The sequence below is a fragment of the Echinops telfairi genome, unplaced genomic scaffold (genome assembly GCF_000313985.2).
Source record: "Echinops telfairi isolate 266 unplaced genomic scaffold, ASM31398v2 ScPeMD7_12;HRSCAF=54, whole genome shotgun sequence".
Classification (NCBI taxonomy): domain Eukaryota; kingdom Metazoa; phylum Chordata; class Mammalia; order Afrosoricida; family Tenrecidae; genus Echinops; species Echinops telfairi.
In genome coordinates, this window is record NW_022103909.1 from 4511346 (window position 1) to 4537264 (window position 25919).

At 52.7% G+C, this 25919-nt stretch overlaps 2 protein-coding genes across 2 annotated transcripts in view; both read left to right on the plus strand.

The window, feature by feature from the left end:
• Positions 1-4551: 4551 nt before the first annotated feature.
• On the plus strand, positions 4552-8136 carry RHEBL1 (RHEB like 1). Its single transcript, XM_004711410.2, has 8 exons — positions 4552-4689; positions 5286-5357; positions 5809-5876; positions 6120-6202; positions 6296-6352; positions 6736-6783; positions 7404-7485; positions 7630-8136. The coding sequence occupies exons 1-8, from the start codon at positions 4638-4640 to the stop codon at positions 7717-7719; spliced, it is 552 nt and encodes a 183-aa protein (XP_004711467.1). The 5' UTR covers positions 4552-4637; the 3' UTR covers positions 7720-8136.
• Positions 8137-13274: 5138 nt separating this feature from the next.
• KMT2D (lysine methyltransferase 2D) overlaps positions 13275-25919 on the plus strand; it is a 40577-nt gene continuing 27932 nt past the window's right edge. The window contains exons 1-15 of the mRNA XM_045287312.1: positions 13275-13443; positions 17942-18027; positions 18278-18404; positions 18590-18813; positions 18909-19018; positions 19186-19348; positions 19881-20046; positions 20149-20263; positions 20402-20559; positions 20764-20909; positions 21047-22417; positions 22511-23625; positions 23986-24099; positions 24443-24553; positions 25220-25324. Of these exons, the coding sequence (XP_045143247.1) occupies positions 17979-18027; positions 18278-18404; positions 18590-18813; positions 18909-19018; positions 19186-19348; positions 19881-20046; positions 20149-20263; positions 20402-20559; positions 20764-20909; positions 21047-22417; positions 22511-23625; positions 23986-24099; positions 24443-24553; positions 25220-25324 (4074 nt within the window). The 5' untranslated portion in view covers positions 13275-13443; positions 17942-17978. The remainder of the gene's footprint in view (positions 13444-17941; positions 18028-18277; positions 18405-18589; positions 18814-18908; positions 19019-19185; positions 19349-19880; positions 20047-20148; positions 20264-20401; positions 20560-20763; positions 20910-21046; positions 22418-22510; positions 23626-23985; positions 24100-24442; positions 24554-25219; positions 25325-25919) is intronic.

Genomic DNA, 25919 nt, shown 5'->3' on the forward strand with positions numbered 1-25919 from the left:
TGCTTCTTCCATGAGGCCTTTGTTGCTTCTCAGCTAGATGGCCACTTGTTTACCTTCAAGCCTTTAAGACCCCAGACGCTATATCTTTTGATAGCAGGGCACCATTGGCTTTTTTCACCACATTTGCTTATGCACCCGTTTGACTTCAGCATACACCTGTATTTTGTATGGGGTGTATGTGATGGGGTTGGCGCGATGATGTCATCATGCCAGGTATTTGTATGTGGGCTTATCTGCATGTGAGCAGACCCAGCTGGAGATGGATAGAGGAACGGTGTCTCAGTTCTTAAGACCATCTGAAATATGTGTTTTCTGATGGTCTTAGGCACCCCCTGTGAAAGGGTCATTTGAGCCCCACAAAAGGGTCTCGACCCAGAGGTTGAGAACCACTGCCCTGTGTGGTACCTATTCTGACACCAACTGTTCCTCCCATGGCACTCTGTTGCTATGCCAGGCTTGATAATTTGTTGCAATGGCCATATAGAACTTACAGATGTTACCCATGGTAAGGGAACTTACTAGGGAAGGGCACAAGTCACAGCAAGTCAAGATCAGTAAACAGTAAGGGTAACTTCCTTATTGCACAGCAACACCTCTCCTCAGCCAGCACTCAAGTGTCTCTCTGGTCCTCAGTGTCTCAGCCACATGGTCCCTAAGCTTCTGCCTCTGTGGGCTAGGATCCCCACCTGCTGCTCTGTCTCAGAGTCTTATAGTTTCCTTGCTGTTCCTCTGTCCTGTCTCACAGTCACCTTGCCCTGCCCTCTGGCTCCATTCCTCGGTCCCATGGTCCTCATGCAGTCCTGCATGCAGTCTCTGGTCTCAGCCTTCACCGCTTCAAACAGAAATCTTGAACACAATCCACTAATGGTTCTTCTGCTTATGGCCCTAGCATTTCTCTCTGTATTTCCTAAAACAAATTCACTGTCGTCAATATGTCCAACTCATAGCTGAACCTTTTAGGATAGAGTAGAACTGTTCCTGTGGGATTCTGAGACTGTATCTCTTTATGCCAGTAGAAAGCTTTGAGCAGTTACTGATGGCTTTGAACTGCTGACCTTGTGGTTAGTAACCTAATGAGGAACCACCTTTCCTCTAAGGCTCCTTCTGTGTACACAGAGAGATGGCTTTGGTAAAGGTGTGTTTTTTGTCTTTCAGCAGATCATACCCCTAAGGAAAACAGGGTGGTGACTTAAGTCACATCCTCTAGTCACACCCTCTACCAAAGTAGAGACATAATCCCATCTTAATCCCGTGATTCACAGCAGTGAATCCCCTCCCCAATGGGATCACCATCATGATAACCACAAACAGAGGCCAGAATATATAATACATCCCATAAGAGATGATAGCTAGCAGGGCCATACTAACTAATTGACTATCTCTCACCACTTCCCTCACTCAGACTCGAGTTGATGCTGACTCATAGCGACCCTGTGCTTCTAGGGTCTTCTGCCATTGTGGGGGATCTTCTCCGTTCTTTTTTACTAAGCACTTTTATTGGGGGCTCTTACATCTATTATCACAATCCATACATTCATACAGTGTGTCAAGCACATTTGTACATATGTTGCCATCATCATTTTCAAAGCATTTTCTTTCTACTTGAGCCCCTTGATATCAGCTCATTTTTCCCCTCCCTCATGAACCCTTGATAAGTTATAGATTATTCTTTTCACATCTTACATTGTCCTCTCACCCTTCACCCATTTTTCTGTTGTTCATCCCCCCGGGAGGGGGTTATATATGGATCCCTGTGATCAATTCCCCCTTTTTGCCCCCACCTTCCCCTTATCCTCCTGGTATCTTTATTCTCCTTGTTGGTCCTGAGGGGTTTATCTATCCTGGAATCCCTGTGTTGCAGGCTCTTGGCTTAGCAGTGCGCATGCTCTGGTCTAATCCAATTTGTAAGGTAGAGTTGAGGTCATGATAGTGGGGGGAAGGAAGCACCAAAGAGCTAGAGGACAGTTGTGTTTCATCAGTGCTATACTGCACCCTGGCTGGGTCATCTCTTGCTTGTGACCCTTCTGTGAGGGGATGTCCAATTATCTACAGATGGGCTTTGGGTCTCCACTCCTCATCCCCCCACACAATTCACACTGGTATGATTTTGTTCTGGGTCTTAAATACCTGATACCTTATCCCACTGACACCTCATGATCACACAGGCTGGTGTGCTTCTGAGTTAGATGGCCACTTGTTTATCTTCAAGCCTTTAAGACCCCAGATGCTGTATCTTCTGATAACCTGGCACCATCAGCTTTCTTCACCTTTCTTGACCCTAACTGTACCACATCAAGTACACCCCTCTTCTCCTTTCTTGACCCTGTACTGTACCAAGCATGATATCCTTCTCTAGGGACTGGTCCCTCCTGATAATATATCCAAAGTAAGTGAGATAAAATTTTATCATCCTTGCTTTTAAGGTGCACTCTGGTTGTCCTTCTTTCAACACAGATTAGTTCATTCTTCTGCACGTCCTTGGGATATTCAATGCTTTTCACCAACTCCGTCCTTCAAAGGCATCAATTCTTTGGTCCTGTGTATTCATTGTCCAGCTTCCCTATGCATATGAAGCCATGGAAAATACCATGGCTTGAGTGAGAGACACACTCAAGTGATATCTTTGCTTTGGAACATTTTAGATTTCTTTTTTTATTCTGTAGCAGATTTTCCCAGTGCAATACTTTACTTAATTTCTTGATTGGCACTTCCATGGTCATGGATTATGGATCCAATAAAATGAAATCCTTGGCCACTTCAACTTTATATGGATAACATTGTGAGGAATTGAGATTCTAAAACTATTAATTATGCTCCTACATAAACCAAGAGGCAGTCTTTTGAACAGAAGAAGGAGACACTGTATGGCTTAAAATCAGAAATAGTGTGTATCAGAGTTATCCTCTTGCTGCATTTACTCAATCTGTACAGTGACTAAACAATATGAGATGTTCGACTTTATGACAAAGAATGAAACAACAGATGGGGGGAGACTCCAGCTGTGGTATGAAAATGACACAACTTTCCTCGTTGGAAACAAAAACAAAAGGAAAAAACTCACTATCATGAAGTTGATTCATGACTCATAATAGGGTCATTCGTGACCTTATAGGTCAGGGTAGAACTGCCCTGTGTTTTTAAATCTTTCCAGTTATAGACAGCTTTATCTTTCTCTCACAAAGTGGCTGGGGGGGTGGGGTAGGGTTGAATTGTTGACTTTGTGGTTAGCAGCTCAGGTTGTAGCCCACCATACCAGGAGGACTCCAAATTCGCTGCCGCAAAGAGAACTTGAAACACTTACTGATGATGATACGAGATAACAGCTCTCGGTATGGGTTACAGTGGAACATAAAGAAAACAAAAATCCTCACAATGGGACTGATTATAAGCAACAGTACAATTAATGGAGAACTACTGAGGTCCTCAAGGATAGCACTGAATGCTATCTGCTATTTCCTTGCTTAAGTTTGTCTCTGTCCCCACCCCAGTCCCACCCCTAGGTTTTAAGATTTTCTCTTTCCTCTTGCTAAGTTCCATGTTCCCAAAGCCGGGAGCAGTGTTTGAGACATAAACCCTGAAAACCACTGCCACCCAACGGATTCTGACACATAATACTCACATGTGGGGTTTCTGAGACTCTCTATGGGAGCAGGCAGCCTCACTTTCCTCCCAAGGAAAAGCTGGGTTTAGAACCAACTTGGCAGTTAGCAGCCCAACACAGCCACAGCACCAGCACCAGGCTTCTGGAAACATAAAGTTGGTCCCCGCAAATACGAACGGGTTTCAGAACGCTCCTGGAACAATGGTATTAAAAGATGCTGGAAGCTCCCTGCATATTTGCTGAATAAATGAATGTATGGATTAAAATGACCTCAGACAACTTGGTTACACATTCTAGCAATTTCTTCAAGAGTAAGAATTGCTTCGCGCCCACCCAGGGACGCAAAAAAAAAAAAAAAAAAGAATTGTGATTCATATACCCTGGAAGACAACCAACAAAAGGTCGGCGGGGTGGGGCTGGGGTGGGGTGTTGCTAAAGGGCACGGGAAAAGGAGTACGTATATTGAAAATTTTGGCCCTTTTTCTTCATCTAAAAATCACAGTGGACTTGGAAAAGGGAGGTCTGGAGTCCTTTGAGTAGAAACTCTAGTTCAGACATAGCGGGCATCTTCCAGCCATGGCTCTCTGTAGCAGCTCTGCTAGTTGGAATTGCGCAAACATCTCTAGGACCCCGGGTTCCTTCCCGTTTCTTTATGAATGAACCGGCTCCAGTCTGCGCAAGCGTAGCTCCCGGTTCTCCCGCTCCACGTGAGACCCACCCTTCCCTCCTGCTGGCGACCCCGCCCTTGGATTTTCTAACGAACCAATGGCGAGCGGCCTGGGGGGCGGAGCCCGGGGCGGCGCGGCACTGTAGTTCCCTCGGCGCCCAGCTCCCTCGCGTTAGTCGTGCTGTGTTGTGATCACGTGGCCGGCTCCGGGCGCGGCGCTTGTTTTGGTTTCCCTCTTGCTTGTCCCCGGCAGCTTCTGGCTGAGCGACTTTTCGTGCACGCTTGCTTGGTCCGCCTACCCCTTGCTCTCCTCCTCTTCGGGCTTGCTCAGCCCGCAGTTGTCCCAGCCCTTTGGGGCCGGCTCCTGCCATGCCGTTGGTCCGCTACAGGAAGGTGGTCATCCTCGGATACCGCTCAGTAGGTGAGTCTCCGCCTTGGGGCGAGCATGGATGCACCGCGGCTTGGTGGCCAGAGGGGGCGCGCTGCCGTGGGAGCTCGACCCAAAGAGGAATGGTGGCTTGGAAAGAACAGTAGTGCAGAGCGAGAAATGAAAGGATGGAGAAGGAAACGCTGGGTGGGGTGGGGACCGATGCAGGGATGGGGGTACACAAGGGTTAATGTGGGTTTGGCTGCAGGACCGGCAGAGTGGTTCCATCTTCCGCTGGGGTGGGAGTGGGGTGAAGATTCCGTGCAGAGGGTGCAGTCTGAGGAGGGCCGGTGGTCGCAGGTGCCCTGGGTAAGGGTGGGGCCGACTAAGCGCCAGGGAATCCTGGAACCCCTCGGGAGGGGAGGGGGGAAAGTGGGGGGGGGGCAGAAGACTGCCTTTGGAGCACTGGTTACATTATAGGCAAGGTATAGAAATCCTGGATGAAAAGAGGGTGGGGTAGGCTAGGGACAGGCGTTCTTGGGACACTCACAGGTTGGGGTGCAAATATGGGTTCAGGGTCACAGTCTGAAAGGACAGAGGCTGTCACCGTGAGTGGGCGATTTGGATACAGTTACCACTGTTCCCCACAGGGAAGACATCTTTGGCTCATCAATTTGTGGAAGGCGAGTTCTTGGAAGACTATGATCCTACAGTGGAGACCAGTGAGTAGATGTCTCCCTTCACATGATGGGATGGGGCTCTCCCTAATCCCCAATCCTGAGAAGCAGAATTTCTCTGATGCCTAGGGATTGATTTGATTAGCTATGAAATCCTTTTCAGGTGATTCTGTTCAATGAGTGGATCTTGCAAGAGGACTGTGCCGAGGGTGGGGTTGTCCTTCCAGGGTCCCTGGTGGCTTAGTGGATAATGTGTTGAGCTGCTACCTGTACGGTCAGGAGAGAGTTGAGGCCTTCTGCGCCCTTCAAGAAACCCAAAAGGGCAGTTCTGCTCTGCCCTATAGAGTTACTATGAGTCGGAATTGACTCGATGGCAGTGCTCCTCTTTTCCAGTGTCCTGGAGTGCTCCCTGGACCTAGTCCATCCATTCTTGCCTCCAGGATTCAGAAACGATGCTAGCCCTACGATGCTTCTCATGGCCAGTTTTTCTTTTCAGCCTACAGCAAGATAGTGACTCTTGGCAAAGATGAGTTTCACCTACACCTGGTGGACACAGCAGGACAGGTACTAACTGGGGTAGGGTTTCCAACTGTGGCAGTTAAACTTTTGGAGGTGAAGTCTTGCAGTAGCCTATAGCTTATTTGTAAAGTAATATGCAAAGGTAAAGCTGACTCAACAGGAGCTAAGTTGAAAATAGCTGTTGAACTGAACTAATGGGAGTAGGGAGGGACCCTGGGGTGGCGCCCCACCCACCATTGCCAACTGAGTGGTGTAGATCTAGGTACTGATATTTGTATTCCTTGCCAGGATGAGTACAGCATTCTTCCCTATTCATTCATCATTGGCGTCCATGGTTATGTGCTTGTGTACTCTGTCACCTCTCAGCATAGGTAAGACACTAAGGTTGTGAGTCGGGGGGCTGGGAGGACCTGAGGGCTGCCCCAGAATTAAGGTCACTTACAGCTCCATGTCTTTGTTTGAAGCTTCCAAGTCATTGAGAGTCTCTACCAAAAACTACATCAAGACCATGGAAAAACGCGGTAAGTGGCCCTGGGGGATAGAGACATCTTGTGGACAGGAGCGGCTGGAGGAAAGCAGAGAGGAAAATTGGTGACATTTAGGGGGAGGACACAAGCCCTGGTGGCATAGTGGGTTACGTGCCAGGTCAGCGGTTTGATTTGAAACTAGCTGCAGCCCCATGGGAGACAGATGAGGCTTTCTTTCTGCTCGGGTAAACAGTTACAGTCTCAGGAGCGTACAGGGGCAGTTCTACCCTGTCTTATAGAGTCGTTATGAGTTAGAAGTTGGGAGGGAGGATGTGGGTACTGCCTGGGCTGGTGGAGGGGTGTTCAGCCCTGACGAGTGGGAGTTTGGGGTCTATGGGAATGAAGGGAATCTTATAGTAACTACTGTTTGCTCACAGTCTGCCGGTGGTGCTTGTTGGGAATAAAGCAGATCTCTCTCTAGCCAGGTATGTGAATCTCTGTGGCCCAGGGTGAAGGGAAGGGAGCTGGGCTGGGCCCCGGCCAGGCCCGGTACCTGCCTTTGCCACAGCCGTGGCAAGTCATTTCATCTCTCCATTTACAGCTTGAGGGTTCAGATGAAATAACCCTTCTTTCTCAAAAGCCATCATGCCCATGTGGGGCAGGGGTGGGGTTGGGGGACAGACCCCAGGTTAGGTAATGGTTCTGACTGAATGAGGAATAACAATGAGGTGGTTAAAGAAAGAAAGACGTGGGAGGAAAGAGCCTTGTTTCCCCAAGACCACAACTGTCACTGTTTGGAAAAGGAGAAAATAAAGAATGATCCTGGCCCTGAGCTATCCCGAGACCCATAGACTTGGCAGTGTACTTGTGTATACACTGTTACTCCAGGGAACTGGCCCTACTCCAGGAGTTCCAGCTCCCCTCACCCAACGATATCGATATTCGACATCCACGCTTCACTCCTTTGTTTACTGATACCGTCTTCCTCAGTTCTCCCAGACCTTGGGAATGGGCGAGGCCAGAGGTGGTCTGTATAGTCAAAAGATTTTGTAAACAACTAGGGGACGTGGCTGTCTCCCATTCTTGCTCCCAAATTTGCTTCCAGGGAGGTCCAAACAATCGAAGGGAAGAGGCTGGCAGAGTCCTGGGGTGCGACATTCATGGAGTCCTCGGCTCGAGATGATCAGGTACTTGACCTGGATATTGGGGAGGAGGGAATAGTGTGCTTCTCTCGTGGCACTGATTTGTGTTGGGCATGGCGGGGAAGGGGCTATTAAAATAGTATTGGCACGGCCGACCTGACTTTTGTCTTGACTTCCTATCCCCGGCAGCTCACCCAACGGATCTTCACCAAAGTCATCCAGGAGATTGCCCGTGTGGAGAATTCTTATGGGCAAGAGAGGCGCTGCCGTCTTATGTGAGCCTTTGGGCAGAGGGAGACTGCCTTGTTTCTGCCTCTGGTATTTGCCGGGTGCCAGTGGGGCACACCCTCAGGACTTCACAGGTATGGCTGCCAACTGTGTCCCTAGCCTTCTGGTCACACAGTTTGGTGCCCTCCAGTTTGCACACTCTTCCCAGGCTCCAAAGGCCTGGGTGTCGATGTTTACAAAGGGGCAAGGATGTCTCATGGACACTGGCCTCCAGCCCTCCATGTTTGCTAATGAGTTCTGTGATTGCCTGCAGCAGTAGGGTGTGGGTCCTGGGCATTGTTTATCCAGGGTCCAGCCTCCTGCTTGGGTTTTGTGTGTACATTAGGTAAGGGGAGCTAGGGACTCCTGAAGCGGAGCTGGCTCCTTGGGGTCACAATGTATATAAACAAATAAACTTCAGAAATCTTTTATTGTTGACTTCTGACTAGGGAAGGTACAGGGTGGACAACGTTCTTGGCTGTCTACCTTTCTGAGCAATGGTGGCTGTGGTCATTTAGTGGTGGATTCTTTCCTCCCATCTTGAACCTATTAGTCTTTACTCCTCATTCATCTTGGACCATTATCCTACCACATACTACATGCCTTTCCCACCTTTCTATCTTGTTGGCTTTTCCTTACACAGGTATCACCACTTGGCTGCCAACCACTCCCATCCCTGTTTGTAGGCAGATGATGGACGTAGGGCCCTCTGGTTCTCAAGATCCCCTTAACTACAGAAACACTGCCCTCTAGCGGTCAGCGGCCACATGCCGTGACCGCGCCTGTGTCCTGGGGCAGGCATTTGCTGGAACTCAGGAGGGTCGGAAGCCCTTCATTCCTAATGATAAAAGAATAAAGGAGGAGTGTGGCGGCAGGGACAAAACTATTGCAGAAAGTCCAGGCTCCTCAAGAGCGTTGACTGGAGTAAGAAACTGCGCCTGATAAGTGTCTGTCTCAATCCTCCCACCGTGTGGCTAGTACTTTTCATTAAAATGGATACACTGCCCTTCTCAAACCTTTGACCTTTTCAGAACCTTTTCCACCCTTAGAGTTTTGCTACATTTTTCAGTTGTCAAAAGCTGTTCCTTCTGCCTTTCCTTGTTGAACCGTCTCAGTAAGGGTTCCTATTGGGTCTATTTGGATAAACCCAATCTGGTTCCTATCTGGTCTGGTCCCATCTGCATCAGATTAAAACACCTCTCAAACCTAGAGCCTAAACTGGCCTAATACTTTCTCCAAGAACTGATAAAGACTTAAAAAGTCAAGTAAAACTCACTGCCATCGAGTTGATTCTGACATCCTGTAGGGCAGAGTAGAACTGCCCCATGGTCTTCTGAGTGCAAAGTCTCACCTGTTCTCCCTTAGGTTGATGATTTCAAACTGCTGACCTTGCTAGCATCCCAATCGCCGGGGTTCTAAGGACATTGTACCTTCTCAAGGGGGTCACAGACCTCTTCTGCCACTGGAGGAACCTGAGCTCCTGAGGCACTCTGTTTAGTTAAAGTGGCTGGACAACATCTAGGCGTGTTTTTTTTTGTTTTTTTGGCTGTAACCTTTTCAGCGCCTGGCTCAAGGGTGGGCAGGCTTACAATTGGGGATGATGGTTTCGCATGCTGGTTTTCAAAGTTCTGCCAGCAGCCTTTGCTTCTATGATCCAGAGTCCAAAAAGAAAGAAGCGCTGCTGGAAGAAGCATGGCCAGCAGTTCGAAACAACCAGCAGCTTACTCACAGGACACAGTTACAGTCTCGGAAACCCACAGGGGCTCGCTGGGAGTCAGTAAGGACTCAATGGCAGTGAGTTTGTTTTATGTGTGTGTTGTTTGTTTGAAAGAAGCTGATTCCAAAGAGCAATCTCACTGGTATAGGGGCCACTTTGCGATTAGAGCCATTCTCTTTAAATTTAGGTCCTTTTGCACCTCTAACTTGGGATACTCCTTATATGGACTTACCCTTCTGCTGCCATTTCCTTGAGGTTGGCAAAAAACCTTCAGATATCTGAGGTTTTCCAGAAGTACATCAGTATGCAATCTTGACCTGGTGGCAGTAAAGAATAGTGGGAAAATAACTAAGTTGGAATAGTGAACTCGATTTTGTGACTTTGGGCAGACACTTACAACCTTGGACTGGTGTCTCACTTATAACACACTGTTGGAGCCCTGGTAATGCTATTGGGTAAGCCTTGGACTGCTGAGAGACCAGCAGCTACTCCTGAGAGAAAGATGAGGCTTTATGTTCCTATAAAGATTTATAGTCACAGAAACCTCATATACGATCCCTGTGAGTCGGAATAAACTCGATGGCAGTGGGTTTGATAAGTCCATTCTAACTCATAGTGACACTTTAGGACAGAGTAGAACTGAATTGCACCATGGGATTTCTGAGGCGGCACATCTTCAAGGAAGCAGTGCCTCATTTTTCTCCCTCATAGCAGCTGGTAGTTTTGAACTCTGACTTTGCCACGAACCCAATGCTTAACCCACTCGTGTATTTGACATTAACCCAATGCTTAACCCACTAGGGTATTTCTCATGAAGTTGGGTGAAGCCTGCTTCATAGAGTTGAGAATCAAATGAGCTAATAACTTTGACACTTAGCAGTTTCTGATCTATAATAAGCCTGTAACTGATGGTGTTTATCAGTGTTAGTATTGGAGCTCTTTCTGGTGAGCAACTGCCTTCTAAGTGTGGAGAGTTAAAAAAAAACAAAAAACCCTCGCTGCCATCATGTTGATGCCAACTCATAGCGACCTTATATGACAGGGTAGAACTGCCCCCTTGGGTTTCTGAGGCTAACTCTAGGGGAGTAGAAAGCCTGGTTTTTTTCTGGTGGCTGGTGATTTTGAACTGGCCTTGAGGTTGACAGTCCAGCATGGACTCCACGACACCACAAGAGCTCCGAAAAGTAGGGCAGGGACTACCAGTCTCCAACATCTGATTCAGAGTTAACGATTCCACTCTACCTGGGATAGGTGTGGGGTCACAGTAGGACTTCCTGAAGGAGATGACTGGCGGGTCAGTGTGTGCCCAGCAGAGGATATGCCTATTCCTAAATCCTGCACGGTAGGGAATAAGATCTCTTACATGATTCATTACGGAAGCCATGAGTCATATAGGGCTTTTAAGTTTAAACTGTTTAAAAAACAAAGAAGGCAGTCCCTCAGATGCAACATCCATATTTTAAGTGCTCAATAGCCACATGTGGCTAATGGCTATCATAGTGGACACAAACCAACCAACCAAACTCACTGCCACTGAGTTGATGTCCACTCCTAGTGACCCTAAAGGGCAGGCAGAACTGCCTCTGTGAGTTTCTATAATTCTTTACAGGAATAAAAACCCCTTTCTCCTGGGGAGTGGCTGGTGGCTTGGAATGGCTGTCTTTTTTTTTTTTTTTTTGGAATGGCTGTCTTGCGGATCAATCGCAGCCCAATGTGTATAACCACTACAGCACCATACTGGGTAGTGGATGTATTTTCGTTGTTAGAGTTACAGAAAGTTCTGTTGTACAGGGTTACAAAAATCTTTCCCTCAAATTTTTCCCCCTATGTCCTCTTTAACAAAACCAACTTAAAATTTTTTTTTAAATTTCGAGAAAACCTGGCCATTGGTTTAAGTATTGGCTCTATCTCACTAGTTGTAGTTCTTTGGGCAATTTAACCTATTTTTAACCTCAGTCTCTTCATATGTAGTACAGAGTATAGAGAGAATTCAATGTAATAGATAGTGAGCGTGAGGAATCACTAAGTACATAAAGTATCTAGCACATGGTTAATATGTCTCCTCCTGCCCACACCGCGGGCGCTTCTTTCTCATTCAGCTTGTGGGGGTGGGGGTGCCTGCAAGGAGTGTTTGGGATCTTGTCCAGAATAACAGTACTTTAGCCAAGTAAGCAGCAAGGCTCCAAGAAACATCCCCTCTGTGTACTTAAAAAACAGGGACACAGGCCCTGGAGGGTCAGAGAGAAAGACGAGGTGGGCGTGGGGGTCACCCAGAAAAGGAAGGGCAGCTCTTCGTGTCTATCTTGACGGGGCGGTTTATGTGGTGATTTGTGGAGCCACTGGCAGTCCTCCTTCCTCTCATGAGGGGATTCGGGAGCCAGGCGGTACGACTAGGAACTCATTCCGGTTTTTTTCCGGGCCCCCGAACGAGGCAAGAACCCACCCTTTGCAGCGCCAGGCTCCCTGCCTCACTTTCTCCATTTGCGGACTCCAGTTCCCAGGATGCAGAGCAGCGGCCAATCTCCTGGCTCGTCTTCCATCCCCCTCCCGGGAAAGATTGCCCCTGGACAAGGCAAGGGGGCAGTTGGGAGTTTCAGGGACCGTTGACTCCCTGGAAACGGAATTAGAAAGTGGCGAGAGTCCGAGCTGAACTGCCCGGGCAGGAAAGGAGGTGGCTCCAGGGCCGGGCCGGAGAGGAGGGGGGCTTCATTCCCACGTGTCTGCACAGCGGCCGGCCCGGCACAGCCGGGGTTAACCCGCGGCGGAGGGATTCCAAAGCGTGTGCGTAGAACTGCAGAGTCACAGCCTTTCGGCGAGAGGCCCGTATCGCTCCGCCGCTCCGCTCCAACACAAAATAGGGCCGCGTCTTCTCCTTTCTCCCCGTCTCGAGTGGGGTCTCCTAGGCAAAAGGCACCCCAGAAGCTCGCACCGGAGGCTTCACGAATCTCTGCGACCGCGGCCGAGATCCCAGGCGAGAAAAGAGCCCCTTCACAGGAACCACCCTACCGGCCGAACAGGAGGCGGGGGGTGGGGGGGTGAGAGGCGGAGCGGCGCCGCGCTGCACTACTTTCCTCTCCGGTTGCAAATGGCTGCCTCGTTCCCCACTTTCCGCTCAGTTTCCTGACCCCCCGGCGCCGGGAGCCGGGGTTGGGCCATGCACCCTTAGGCCCCCCGCGATCACAGCCAGCTGGGGGTCGAGGAGGTGCCGCTGAACAGAGCCGGCCAGGCCGGGGGCGGGGCAGCTCCCGAAGCCCGAAGGGGAAGGGAGGCGAGCGCAGGGCCTGGAGCGGCCGGCGGGGAGCGGGCAGAGGGCTCGCACCGCCCGCCCCTTCCTCTTCCTCGCCCACCTACCCTCCTCCCTTCCCCGGGGGGGAGCAGAAGGTGGGGGGCTCGAAGCCGCCAAGGGCGAGCGCTCGGGATCGAGGAGCCCGGCGTTGGGTGTGTGTCAGGTTCAGCCCCGCGGCCCCGCCGGCTCCGCGTCGCCTCAGCTCGCGCGGCCCCTGGGCGCCGGCCCGGGCGGGGAGAGCGGCTCGGCGCGCCGGTGAGGGGCTCTCGCTCGATCCGGGCCCGGCGCGGCATTCCTTCCGGGCTGCTGAGGAGGCGCCTCGACGTTCCATCTGGAGAGCCTCGACGGTCCGCCTGAGCCCGGCGCGGGCGGCCAGGGCGCTGGCCGGGCCCTGGAACTGAGAGGCCGCCCGACGACGCGGATGCGGAGCCTGCTCGCCCAAGATCAAAGCCACCGGTGCTCTCTTTGTGTCCGCTCGGGATTCGCCGCCCTGGGGCTGTCCATGGAGACCTAAACTGCTGGAACCTCAAGCAGAGAACCCTTCTTTGGCTTTTTGCTTTTTTTTGGGGGGGGGGGAGGGTGGCCACTCCGACCTGGATTTACCGTTCTTGGCCCCCCTTAGGCCCCCCCGTGCGGGGGGCGGCAGTGATCGCTCTGGCGGTTGGAGGTCGGGGAGCGGCCCGGGCTCTGGCCATGTTCTCGGATGAGGATTTCTGGATCGCCCTGTGAAGAGGTGAGTGAAGTCCGCCCGGCCAGGGCCCAGAAAGGGTTGGACTGGGGGCGCAGCCAGATGGACTATCTTGGCCGGAGTTGGCCTTTAGGTTGGAGAAGGGGGTGCCAGAACTGGGGAGGGTTCCGTTGGCAGGGTCTGTCAAGGGAACCTGAGCCAGTCTCCAGGGCAGAACTGAGGCCTGGTGCCTTGGGGTGTGCCTCTTTAAAGACTGGGGGTTCAGGAAACCACGGGAGTTTGGGAACCTGGCCAGATTGCTTCTCTGCCTGTTTATTTTTGTGGTGGGGGGAGCTCGACTAAACTAGGACCCAGGCCCTGCTGCCAGCACCAATCCCAGGCTGTTGCTTCTCCCCCAGGGTTCCTCCTGGGCCTAGGGAACTGAACAACTTGGGATGGTGGGGGGGGAGGGGGGATGGTGCCACTGCTCGGTTGGACTTATTGCCAGGTTGGACTTTAAGGCTATTCCTACCCAGCCGGGCACCCAAAGCAGTCCTTGGGAGACTCAAGGAATCCCAGGTCTTTTCACCAAGCCTTCTTTCATGGGCAAAGAGGACAGTGCGTGGAAACTGACTAGTGTGGTGAAGGGGGTGCCCGGGGCAAGCTTTAGGAGGGCCTGGGACATCTCTGGCCTTGCCGTTCAGCCAGAAACTACCCCTTGTGGCAAAGAGACCCCAGCCAGGCCTAGTGCTATCTTCACCTGCTTTGCCTTCCCTCTTCTCTGCATGGACATAATCTCTAGGGGATTATAGGGGAGGCTGTTGAGATTTGCTCCCTGTGAATGTGGGCTGCAAAAAAAAAAAAAAAAAAGGCTTTTGTCTCCTGCTTTCTCTGGGGCTGATGTGGAAAGCTGGCTGCCCATGAGCCCCCTGACCAATCCTACAAGCTCCTTCCAGACCTCCCCAGGCCTCTTCCTACCAGGGAATGTGAGCTGATCCTCAGGGCCTTTGCCGGCCTTGCAGAATAGGGTGGCTGGCACCTCTGTGGAGGGGAAATGGCCTGACCAGAGCTGTTTGTTCTGGAAGCCAGTGGTTCCAGCCTTCAGGAGGATGTGTTAGGGTGAAGGGGTGTGTAAGTGTGTGCATGGAGGGTGCAGCGTGAGTCTCATCCTCTGGGCCCTGGGCTGGGACAGCCCCCCTCACACCTGTCATGCTGCCCAGCAGGGATTTGGCTGGTGTGTTTTGCTCCCTCACGGCACCGCCTCCAGCATACACTTACCCTGTCTCTTTGAGCCTGGTCTTGGAAAGGAGAAAATAGAGGCTTTGCCCTTGAAAGATTTCTGGGTGGTAATCCCGAGAGGAGAAGTGGCACAGGCTGGTGGAGTGAGGTGAGCTGTCACCCTTGCACTCTGCCCCTGCCTCCACTTATTCTCTGTCCTCCAGCAACTTCCTTAGGAGGGACTTCTTATTAGCCACGGCTGGCCCCAGGCTGACCCAGGGACAGTCCAGTGGGTCTACAGGGTCAGTGGTGCCATTTGGATTCCTCCTGGAAGGGTGGCCCAAAATGGGGGTGGAGAGAGGTGTGGTTTGGTTCTCAGGCTGGGAACCAGGAAGTCCTGAGTCCTACTGAAGAGCTGTTCACTCAAGGGCCTACTTTAGCCTTTTACCTCCCCAAGCCTCCATTTCCCCCTGGGCTGTGAAAATGGGTTGAAAGCCATTGGCCTGGGATGGAGGTAGTAAAGAGGGTAGGTTGAGATAAGTCCCTGCCTTCTTCCCTACCTTAGTCCTAGACTAGGTGGCATCAGTAGTTTTATTCCCTGGGTTTCACCTTGCTCACTGGGATCTCTAGTACCCCAGAGGAAGCCGTGTGTGTGTGTGTGTGTGTGTGTGTGTGTGTGTGTGTAGAGAGAGAGAGAAGTAGAGATAGACACTTCTGGCTGTGAATGATGGTATAGGGGGAACCTGTGGTCTTTATTTTTGCAGCTCTGTTCAGGAGGAGCCTGGCAACTGGGGTGCAAGTGCTAGTCTAGAGGGCTGTGGAAATAGGGTCTGAGACTTCAGGCTTCTTGGGTGGACTCTGAGAGTCCTTTTGGTTCAACTTGGAGGGCACTGTGCTCCTTGCTTCTTGATCTCTCATCATCCTACCACAAGCCCAGTGGAGCTCCAGCTTTGGAGGAGGTTGGTACTCATCTCCCAAGGCTGAATGAAGGTTGTTTCTTTACCTCAAAGAACAGGGCAGACTTCCCAGCTTGAGAGGACAGAGGAATTTGTTCTTCTGGCCTTGTATGAGGCAGCTCTCCTCCCACCCACTGTATTATCACTGTTGCTTTCTTATTTCCCTCTGTGTGTGATTTCTTTTGGTCCCGACTTTGCGGGTAGAGACTCTTTGGGGACAGTGGTGGTAAGTCCAGTAATATGCAGACACGTAGGAAACTTTGAAGCCCCTTTGGACTTCTTGGGTGTGGTCAGGCTGTAAATGACTAGCTAGGAAGAGAAGGGGCATGGCTGGTGCCCTGACCTCTACTTCCCACTTCCCATAGGTGGTGTTTCTAAAGGCCCCTTGAGATTCTAGAGCAGCTTTCCCTGGGGCTGGCCAGATGAGTGCCCTGCTATGTGTTCAGGTGTGGCAGCCTTGGGCACCAGACGACGTGGGCATGGGTGTTTCATTCTCTTTCTAGTAGTCTCTGAGGCTACTGAGCAGGGGAAGAAAGGAAAGGAATTCCCTTTCCTCCGACATGTCTCAGAAAGGGCATTGCCGGTCTTTGGAAATGGAGTGTGATTTGAGGGAAGGGCCCTTCTTAGGTCGATGATTTCCCGATCTTGGACACTTTTGAGAGCTCCGATGGTCTAATTTGCCCCAGTCACTCAACTCCAAGGTGTTGGCTTGGATATTTTCCTCTAGTTTGCGAAGAGGTGTTCTAAGGTGGCTGTGGCCCCTTCGATTAAGCAAGAGGAGTGAAAAAGGTGAGAGAGACAGCTTTCTCTAACTTTTATTTAGGGTTCTATTTTCGGGCTTCCTCCCTCCACCCCTCTGGGAACACTGGATACTATTTTTCTCTGCTTAAGCCCCTGCCCTTCTCTCTAAAAGCTGTTGGCATCTCTCCCTAACTCCATTTTCCTTTATAGGATCCTTTACCCATTCCTCATCTCTGATTGTCTTCTTATCTTATATTCTTCTTCTTTTTTGGTGTGTGTGTGTGTGTGTGTGTGTGTGTGTGTCTGTGTGTCTGTGTGTTTTACTAAGTTTCCTTAGGTCTAGGAAAATATGCCTTCAGGTGGAGATAACTTCTTAGTTATAACTTTGCTATGGTTCATCTGGCTCTGGTACAGGCAGCCCTATCTTAGACAAGGGACCGTTACCCTTCCCCCCACTCCCCACCTCTCACATAGTGTGTGTGGAAACCTTACATGACGGAAAAGGAAGGAAGCTACTCTGCTCTGTTGTGTCCTGCCCGGTTTAGAACTCCTCCAAGAGGCAATGTGTTTCCTGAGACTACAACTCCCAGCATGCTTAGCTACAGACCAGGCTACACATGCTCAGTAACTCTTAAGCCCCACTTCTGTTAACTACTGGGGACATCTGAGGAGGAAGGGCAGTTGGCGTTGCTAAGGGCAACGACCTGAGGCCTTCAGGCTAGGTGAGACCCTGAGCTGAGTCAGGGCAGGGTCTGGAAGAGGGTTGGGGTGGGCCTGAGATGAATTTGCGTGTGCAATTATTGAAAATTGGGAAGTTTCCTCTGCTGTAATTAGGATGACTTGGTTGAAACCAATGGAGGTTGGGGACAGTCTGTCTACCCATAGTTGGTCTTCGTTCTGATAATGTGTTTTACTTGTAAGACCTCAGACTCTGTCTCAGGACTTAGCCTTCTTGGGTTATGACTACCCTTCGCTTCACACTGACAGGCACCTAGGTTAGTAGCTGACTTGAGACTTAAGGAAGATGACAGATAATAGGGCCCCTCAGAAGTCAGGAGCTGAGGTGGCAAAGGGTGGTTCTAGACACACATAGCATGTGCCTCTCTTTGGATATTGTTACTGTCCAGGGACCTTTAATGGAGGAGGCTGGAAAGGGGAGTGGATCTCCTGAGAATCTAAAGTGGGGGTTAAGGGCATGTGTCTATCTAGAGCAGGGGTCCTCAAACTTTTTAAACGGGGGGTCAGTTCACTGTCCCTCAGACCCGTTGGAGGACCGGACTATAGTTTTTTTTAAAAAAAAACTATGAACAAATTCCTATGCACCCTGCACATATCTTATTTTGAAGTAAAAAAACAAATGGGGCAAAAACACCCGGTGGGCTGGATAAATGTCCTCGTGGGCCGCATGTGGCCCTGGGGCCATAGTTTGAGGATGCCTGATCTAGAGAGTATATGGGCGGTGGGATGAGGATCAGGAAGAATGATTTTCCTTGTCCTTAGAACAAGACTTTGCAGGTATGGCTTTCCTCTTGATTTCTGTAGGGTCTGGTTGCCTTTTTTGGGAGGGTTGGTGATGGGGGTGGACTCTGAAAAAAGTCCTTAGTGTGGAGACTCATGCAACATATAGATACCTGTCTTGGCGTTGACAGGTCTCCCCGAGAGGGCCCTGCCCAGTCGGAGAGAGGGATGGACAGCCAGAAGCCGTCTGGGGAGGATAAAGATTCAGAACCAGCAGGTGAGTAGGGGAGCTTGGGGTTGTTTGGCAGCTTTCTGCTCTTTCTGGGAACCTTAATTTCTGGTCCTGCCCAAAGGACAAGGAGCTAAATCTAACTAGTCGACAGGTAATTGAAGCACTTTGTCCTTTGGGACAAAAGTTGAAAGGCCAGCACTGATATCAGTAGGGTTTTGGATAATCTTCTTGATGCGGTGAGTGGACGGTATTACATGGGGAATGACATCTGACATGTGCTGCTCTGTGCTTCCAGCTGATGGGCCTGCAGCCTCCAAGGAGTCGGGCACTGCTGAGGCAGACCTTCCCCACGCACATGTTGGGGAGGTCTCTGTCCCCATTTCTGGGGGCCCCAGGCTTCAGGAACCTTCCCAGGACTGCAGGTAACTAGTTTGGGGGGAAAAGGTGCATAGAAAGGCAAGTGAGGATTTGATATGAGAATGCAAGGCTTTCAGGGAAGTAGATTTGGAGGAAGAAGTGACTAGAAGCATGGGCACGCCAAGTGATGGGGTGGGCAGGCTGCCTGCTGGCAGGCCCAGGTTGGGTGTTGATGCTCTTCTCTTCACAGTGGGGGTCCAGCACGACGCTGTGCTCTTTGTAACTGTGGGGAGCCCAGTCTGCATGGGCAGCGGGAGCTGCGGCGCTTTGAGTTGCCCTTTGACTGGCCCCGGTGTCCAGTGGTGTCTCCTGGGGAAAACCCAAGGCCTGATGCACCAGCATTGCCCAGTGAAGACCTATCACAGATTGGCTTCCCTGAGGGCCTGACACCTGCTCATCTAGGAGAGCCTGGAGGTGAGTTAGTGGAAGTGGGCCGAGGGCTGGGCAGTTCTGTGTCAATGGCTACCTTTTGGTTAACCCTTTGTGCTTACTTCTTCCCACCTGTGAAGGGCCTTGCTGGGCTCACCATTGGTGTGCTGCGTGGTCAGCAGGCGTGTGGGGGCAGGAGGGCCCAGAACTATGTGGTGTGGACAAGGCCATCTTCTCAGGGATCTCACAGGTGGGACTGGAGCGAGGACTGTATGGGTAAAGAGCAGGGTAGGGCTTGAGGGGGTAGGCAGAGCTGGTGGAGTGTAGAGGGGAGACTGGAGACTGGCAGCTGGTGCCTGAGCCGCTGCTGTGGAGAGAACTGACTGGAACTAAGGTTTTGTCTCTCCACTCTGGCAGCGCTGCTCCCACTGCACCAGGCTTGGAGCCTCCATTCCTTGCCGCTCGCCCGGATGTCCACGGCTTTACCACTTCCCCTGTGCAGCTGCCAGTGGCTCCTTCTTATCCATGAAGACACTGCAGCTGCTATGCCCAGAGCACAGTGAGGGGGCCAGACATCTGGGTGAGGAACCCTGCCTTTTGGACAAAGGGCATTTGGGGGCTAAAGGGAGCCCTGGTTTCTTGCACTCTGCGGTACCCACATCAAAGTCTAATTTCTTACCATTAGTCCGCCCCACTAACATTGGTGTGAGCTTTGTGAGTGCAGAAGCTTTGCCTATCTTGTTTTTCACTCTCTGCAGTGCCTAGAACAGTGCCTGGCTTACGTTAGACAGATACTCAGTAACAAATTGTTACTAACTCATTCTGTGTCTCTGAACTAAGAGCCCTGGTGCCTTAGTGGGTTACCAGAAGGTCAGCAGTGTGAAGCTGTGGTGCCATGGGAGAAAGATGAGATGTCTTCTCTCCTAAGAGTTAGTCTTGGTCACCCCCCGGGGCAGTTTAGTCCTGGCCTATAGGATTGCTGTGAGTGGGCATTGGCTGGACGGTAGTGAGTCTTGTGAGGTGATGCCTGTGGAAAAACTGTCACCTGGACAGCACTGCTGAGACTTACCAAGAAGCCATAAGTGACCAGAGCTCTCTCTTCTCCACGGCAGAGGAGGCTCGCTGTGCAGTGTGTGAGGGACCAGGGACGCTGTGTGACCTGTTCTTCTGTACCAGCTGTGGGCATCACTTCCATGGGGCCTGCCTGGATACCGCTCTGACTGCCCGTAAACGTGCTGGCTGGCAGTGCCCTGAATGCAAAGTGTGCCAAGCCTGCAGGTGAGAGTGGGAGAGGAAGAAGAAGGTCTTAGGGCGGGGCACAGTTAGGATAGAAATGGGGAAGGTAGGGGGCACCCTGTCATGTGCCCTGTGCTCCTACAGGAAACCTGGGAATGACTCTAAGATGTTGGTGTGTGAGACGTGTGACAAAGGGTATCACACCTTCTGCCTCAACCCACCCATGGAGGAACTGCCTGCCCACTCCTGGAAGTGTAAGGTGAGATTCCTCTCCATTCGGCAGTCTCCCTCACTTTGCCTCCGGCAGCATTTCCGGGCTCTCTGCTGCGATGAGTCCGGTGCTCTCCTGTAACTTACTGGCCACCCAGCACATGCTTTGCCTTCTTCCCGTCTCTAGGCTTGCCGAGTGTGCCGGGTCTGTGCAGCAGGCTCAGCAGAGCTGAACCCCAACTCGGAATGGTTTGAGAACTACGCACTCTGTCACCGCTGTCACAAAGCCCAGGGAGGTCAGCCTGTTGGTCCTGATGCTGAGCAGCATCCCCCTATCAGTCGCAGGTAAGGAGTGTGGGCTGGGTGAGGTTGGGAAGAGAGGCTGGAAGTACAGAGTGTGGCAGGGTCTGTACTCCCAAGTTGGCGCTCAAGGAAGGTCTGTGATGGACAGACAACCCACAGCAATATCGGCCTTGTCCCCCCAGCATGCTCTCTAGAAGTTGCTACCTGGAGACAGCCACAGTGCCTGCTCCCCTGTACCCTCTGCAGATTCTCATCCCCAGAACCTGGCGATACCCCCCTTGATGAGCCCAATGCCCTGTACGTTGCATGCCAAGGGAAGCCAAAGGGTGGGCACCTGACCTCTATGCAATCCAAGGACCGGGGCCCCCTGCAATGTGAAGCCAAACCACTAGGTGAGTAGGGATTGAAGATCCCGGAAATGAATCCCACTCTGTTCTCTGTCAAGGGACCGTTTCTACTTTGCCCCAAATCCTACAGTTGCGTGGAGTAGAGCTGAACTAGGTAGGAACACAATGTGTTATGTCTGCAGGGAGAACAGGGGCCCAACTTGAGCCCCAGTTGGAGGCCCCCCTAAATGAGGAGATGCCACTGCTGCCCCCACCTGAGGAGTCGCCCCTGTCCCCACCACCTGAGGAATTACCCACATCCCCGCCACCTGAGGCATCACTCTCGCGCCTGTCCCCGCCGCCTGAGGAGTCACCCCTCTCTCCACCGCCTGAGGAGTCTCCCCTACCTCCCCTACCTGAATCATCACCTTCCTCTCCACTGGAGGAGTCACCCTTCTCTCCACCCGAGGAATCTCCTCCATCCCCCGAAGCAGAGACCCCCCTGTCCCCACCATCGGAATCATCACCTCTGCCCCCACCATTAGAGGAGTCTCCTCTGTCCCCCCCACCTGAGGAGTTGCCCACTTCCCCACCGCCTGAAGCATCTCGCCTATTCCCACCACCCGACGAGTCACCCATGTCTCCGCCACCCGAAGACTCACCCACATCTCCACCACCTGAGGCCTCGCGCCTGTTCCCACCATTTGAAGAGTCTCCCCTGTCCCCTCCACCCGAGGAGTCTCCTCTCTCCCCACCACCTGAGGCATCGCGCCTGTCCCCACCTCCTGAGGATTCGCCCATGTCCCCACCACCAGAAGACTCACCTATGTCCCCTCCACCTGAAGTGTCACGCCTTTCTTCCCTGCCTGTGGCATCTCATCGATCTCCGGCACCTGAGGAATCTCCCCTGTCCCCACCACCTGAGGACTCCCCCACATCCCCCCCACCCGAGGCTTCGCGCCTGTCCCCACCACCTGAGGACTCCCCCACATCCCCACCACCTGAGGCTTCGCGCCTGTCCCCGCCACTTGAGGACACCCCCACTCCCCAGCTGCCTGAGGACTCCCCCGCTTCCCCACCACCAGAGGACTTGCCCACGCCCCTGCCGCTGGAAGAGTCACCCCTGTTGCCACTGCCTAAAGAGCTGCGTGCCTGCCCCCGGCCTGAGGATCCCCAATTCTTCCTTCGGCCTGAGGAGCCAAGCCTGTCTACTGTGGCTGAGGAGCTGCGCCCGGACCCCCATCCTGAGGAGCCACCTCCGCCCCTGGCACCTGAGGAGCTGCGCCTGTTGCCAGCACCTGAGGAGTCACATCTCTCCCCCCGGCCCAAGGAGCCGTGCCTGTCCACTCTCGCTACAGAGCCACACCAGATCCCCCGGCCTGAGGAGCCAGGCCTGTGCTCTGCCCCTGAAGAACTGCCCTTGTTACCGCCGCCTGAGCAACCACCTTTGTCCCCTGTGCTTGGAGAGCCGGCCCTGTCTGAGCCTGGGGGGCCACCCCTGTCCCCTCTGCCTGAGGATCTGCCCATGTCCCCAGCTGGGGAGCCGCCCTTGCCGCCTCCGCTGGTACCACCAGGTAAGGGGATGTCCCTACATTGTCCTCCGGGATTGGCTCTCTGGCTGTTGCTCGGCCACAGCGGAGCACCGCCTCTTCTTTGTCTCCCTGCAGATCCTCTTCCTCCTCCGCTCTCCCCCATCATCACAACTGTGGCCCCGCCGGCCCTGTCTCCTCTGGGGGAGTTAGAGTACCCCTTTGGTGCCAGAGGGGAGAGTGACTCTGAGTCGCCATTAGCCGCCCCCATCCTAGAGACACCCATCAGCCCTCCACCAGAAGCGAATTGCACTGACCCCGAACCTGTCCCTCCTATGATCCTTCCCCCATCTCCAGGCTCCCCCATGGGAGGACCAGTCTCACCCATTCTGATGGAGCCCCTGCCTCCTCAGTGTTCTCCACTCCTCCAGCGTTCCTCGCCCCTCCAGAGCCCCCCTCTTTCCCAGTGCTCCCCTCCCGCTCCACCACTGTTGATCCCCTCCCCCCTGAGCCCCGTAGAGAACTCGGTAGAGGTCCCCAGTGAGGCAGGGCCCCAGGACATGGAGACTGAGAAGGCCCCAGAGCCAGAGTGCCCAGCTTTGGAGCCCAGCCCCACCAGTCCTCTCCCCTCCCCAATGGAGGACCTCTCCTGCCCTGCCCCCAGCCCAGCCCCAGTGCTGGATGACCTCTCTGGCTTGGGGGAAGACACAGCCCCTCTGGAGGGGACAGACACTCCTGGTTCACAGCCAGAAGCTGGACAGACCCCTAGCTGTTCGACGGCTTGTGAACTTAAGGGTTCTCCTGTGCTTCTGGACCCTGAGGAGCTGGCCCCTGTGACCCCTATGGAGGTCTACGGCCCAGAGGGCAAGCCCGCAGGACAGAGCTCCCCCTGTGAGATGCAGGAGGAGCCGCGGGCCCCCGTGGCACCCACCCCGCCTGCTCTCATCAAGTCCGACATCGTCAACGAGATTTCCAATCTGAGCCAGGGGGATGCCAGTGCAAGTTTTCCGGGCTCAGAGCCTCTGCTGGGCTCGCCTGACCCCGAGGGTGGCGGGTCCCTGTCCATGGAGCTGGGGGTCTCTACAGATGTTAGCCCCGCCCGAGATGAGGGTTCCTTGCGGCTCTGCACTGACTCGCTGCCAGAGACGGATGACTCGCTGTTGTGTGAAGCTGGGACAAATGTTTGTGGAGGCAAAGCTGAGGGGGACAAGGGGAGGCGGCGCAGTTCCCCCGCACGTTCCCGCATCAAGCAGGTGAGGGGCTCGCCCTGCCGTCACCCAGGGGTGTAGTTCCAGGTCACTGTCTCTTCCCAGCCTTTGTATTAAGGAGCAGCCTGATGTCTGGTTGTGGAAGGAGTAACTCTCAGGTTTGCCATTAGAGAGTTGGGGTTAAAAACTTGAGTTTTGAGCCTGTAATCCAGTGTTCCCCCCACCCCCCAGGGTACCTCGTTGGCCATTTTTGAATTTAGGGAGAGGGAGAGCACATGGGACAGAGCTACCTGGACTCTGGAGCCAGCCTTTTATCCCCGCCCTGAGGGCTTTCTGAGCCCTCACCCTTTGCCTGAGTCTTCAGCCCTAGACTTGCTCTCCTGATCACTCCCTTCCTTCATACAGGGACGCAGCAGTAGTTTTCCAGGAAGACGCCGGCCACGTGGAGGAGCACATGGAGGACGTGGGAGAGGACGGGCCCGGCTAAAATCAACTACTTCTTCCATTGAGACTCTGGTAGTAAGGAGAGGCCTCACATCCCCTAAAACATGCTTCAGTTGGCCCCTTCGCAATTACACACCCTATAGATCGTGCCAGCCCCCGCACTCCTACTGTCTACCTGCTTACTAGACTAGGGCCTGTCCAGCTGTGTGTGCTCCTTCTGCCCACTTGAAATCTCTGCCTGCCATCAGGCCGAGGCCCTGTTTAAGAGTTGGGATGTGCTGCCACTGCTGCTTAGGCCTGGCTCTTGGTCTTCCGCTTAGCCAGGGGTCCACACCTCCGTCCCCCAGAACCAAAAAGGAAAAGCACTGAATTGGGGCAGATTTGTCTGGCTCACCTTGCACAACTCTCTGCCCATAAGGTTGCTGATATCGATAGTTCTCCCAGCAAAGAGGAAGAGGAAGAAGACGACGACACCATGCAGAACACCGTGGTTCTCTTCTCCAACACTGACAAATTTGTCCTGATGCAGGTACTGAACCTGACTGGTGGAGCCCCGGCCTCAGCTGGCAACAGTGGGGGTGGGGTGTTTTGGTGGGCAGGGCAGTGAGGAAACCCAGACACCTACTCTTGGGGATAACCACTTAATGAGAAAGTTGGCGAGGAATCAGAGCTATGTTGTTAATCTGTCCCACTGAGTCTCTCTGGAGCCTCGCACTGAGTTCAGGACTCGGGACAGACCAGTGAAACGACAGATGGGTTTCTACACGATTGGAGCTTGTCATCTCGGAAGCTTCCATACATTGACCTGAGTGATCTCGAAGCTGGTAGCATGTCTGTGACTTGTCACTCCACGACCTCCTCCTTTCCACTCTTGGCCCTCACCCCCTGCTCAACCTTGCCTTCTTTTCACACCTCCTTCCCTTTACTCGGCTCAGGGTATATGACTTCAGCTTTCCTGTCCAGGTGAGCCAGGTGACCTACTAGGAAGGAGCAGTTCAGCAGGGTGGGGTCAGGTGGAAGAGAAACTCGGTCTGGTGGTGCCTTGTATCATGCTGTGGGAAAGGCAGGTTGGGTGGGTGCAGGGGGGTTTCGTTCCAGTCTCACTAGTCTCACGTTAGTATAGTAGTCAGTTGGCTGGGCCTGAGTGGAACGAGACTCCTAGCTGCTAGACTTGGCCTTGTCTGTGTTTCCTCAGGATATGTGTGTGGTATGCGGCAGCTTTGGCCGGGGCGCCGAGGGCCACCTCCTTGCCTGTTCGCAGTGCTCTCAGTGCTACCACCCTTACTGTGTTAACAGCAAGGTGAGTTCAGGGCCCAAGAGGTGTGGGCTGAGGAGTGGGTTCAGGCAGTTCTCAAGGTGGCTCCTGGCCACGGAAATCATTCATCAGTCTCCAGTGACAAATCAAACCCATCTTAAGGAAAGGGGCTTTGGAAATCATGGCTGTTTTCCTCGTGGGTCTGTGGTAGACCAGGCAGGCATCTAGTGTCATCTAGCCCATCGTGTGCACTGTAACCAAATTGGTGCAGAGAAAGTTTGTGGATAAAAATGTAAAATCAGGAGCATAAGACCACAAAGAGAAAAAACAAACCAAGCTCACTGCCATCCAGCTGATTCCGACTCACAGCGACCCTACAGGACAGGGAAGAGGTACCCCTGTGAGTTTCTGAGCCTGTCCCTCTTTATGGGAGTATAAAGCCCCGCGTTTCTCTCACGGAGTGGCTTGTAGTTAGCACCTCCACGTGGTACCACCAGAGAAAGCTGTGCTTTGAACCCAAGCAGAATTGTCTGCTAAGGTATTATTTTTTTTCTTTTTCTTTTTCTTTTTGGTTAATATCAGTGTAATTTATCCACTGCTGACATTAACTTGCAGCCATAGCAGGTCCTAAATATTCAAG

Coding starts and splice junctions, on each gene's coding strand:
- RHEBL1 (XM_004711410.2), top strand. CDS start 4,638: ATGCCGTTGGTCCGCTACAGGAAGGTGGTCATCCTCGGATACCGCTCA. Junction 6,353..6,735: donor CAAGACCATGGAAAAACGCG/GTAAGTGGCCCT, acceptor GTTTGCTCACAG/TCTGCCGGTGGTGCTTGTTG. Junction 6,784..7,403: donor GCAGATCTCTCTCTAGCCAG/GTATGTGAATCT, acceptor ATTTGCTTCCAG/GGAGGTCCAAACAATCGAAG.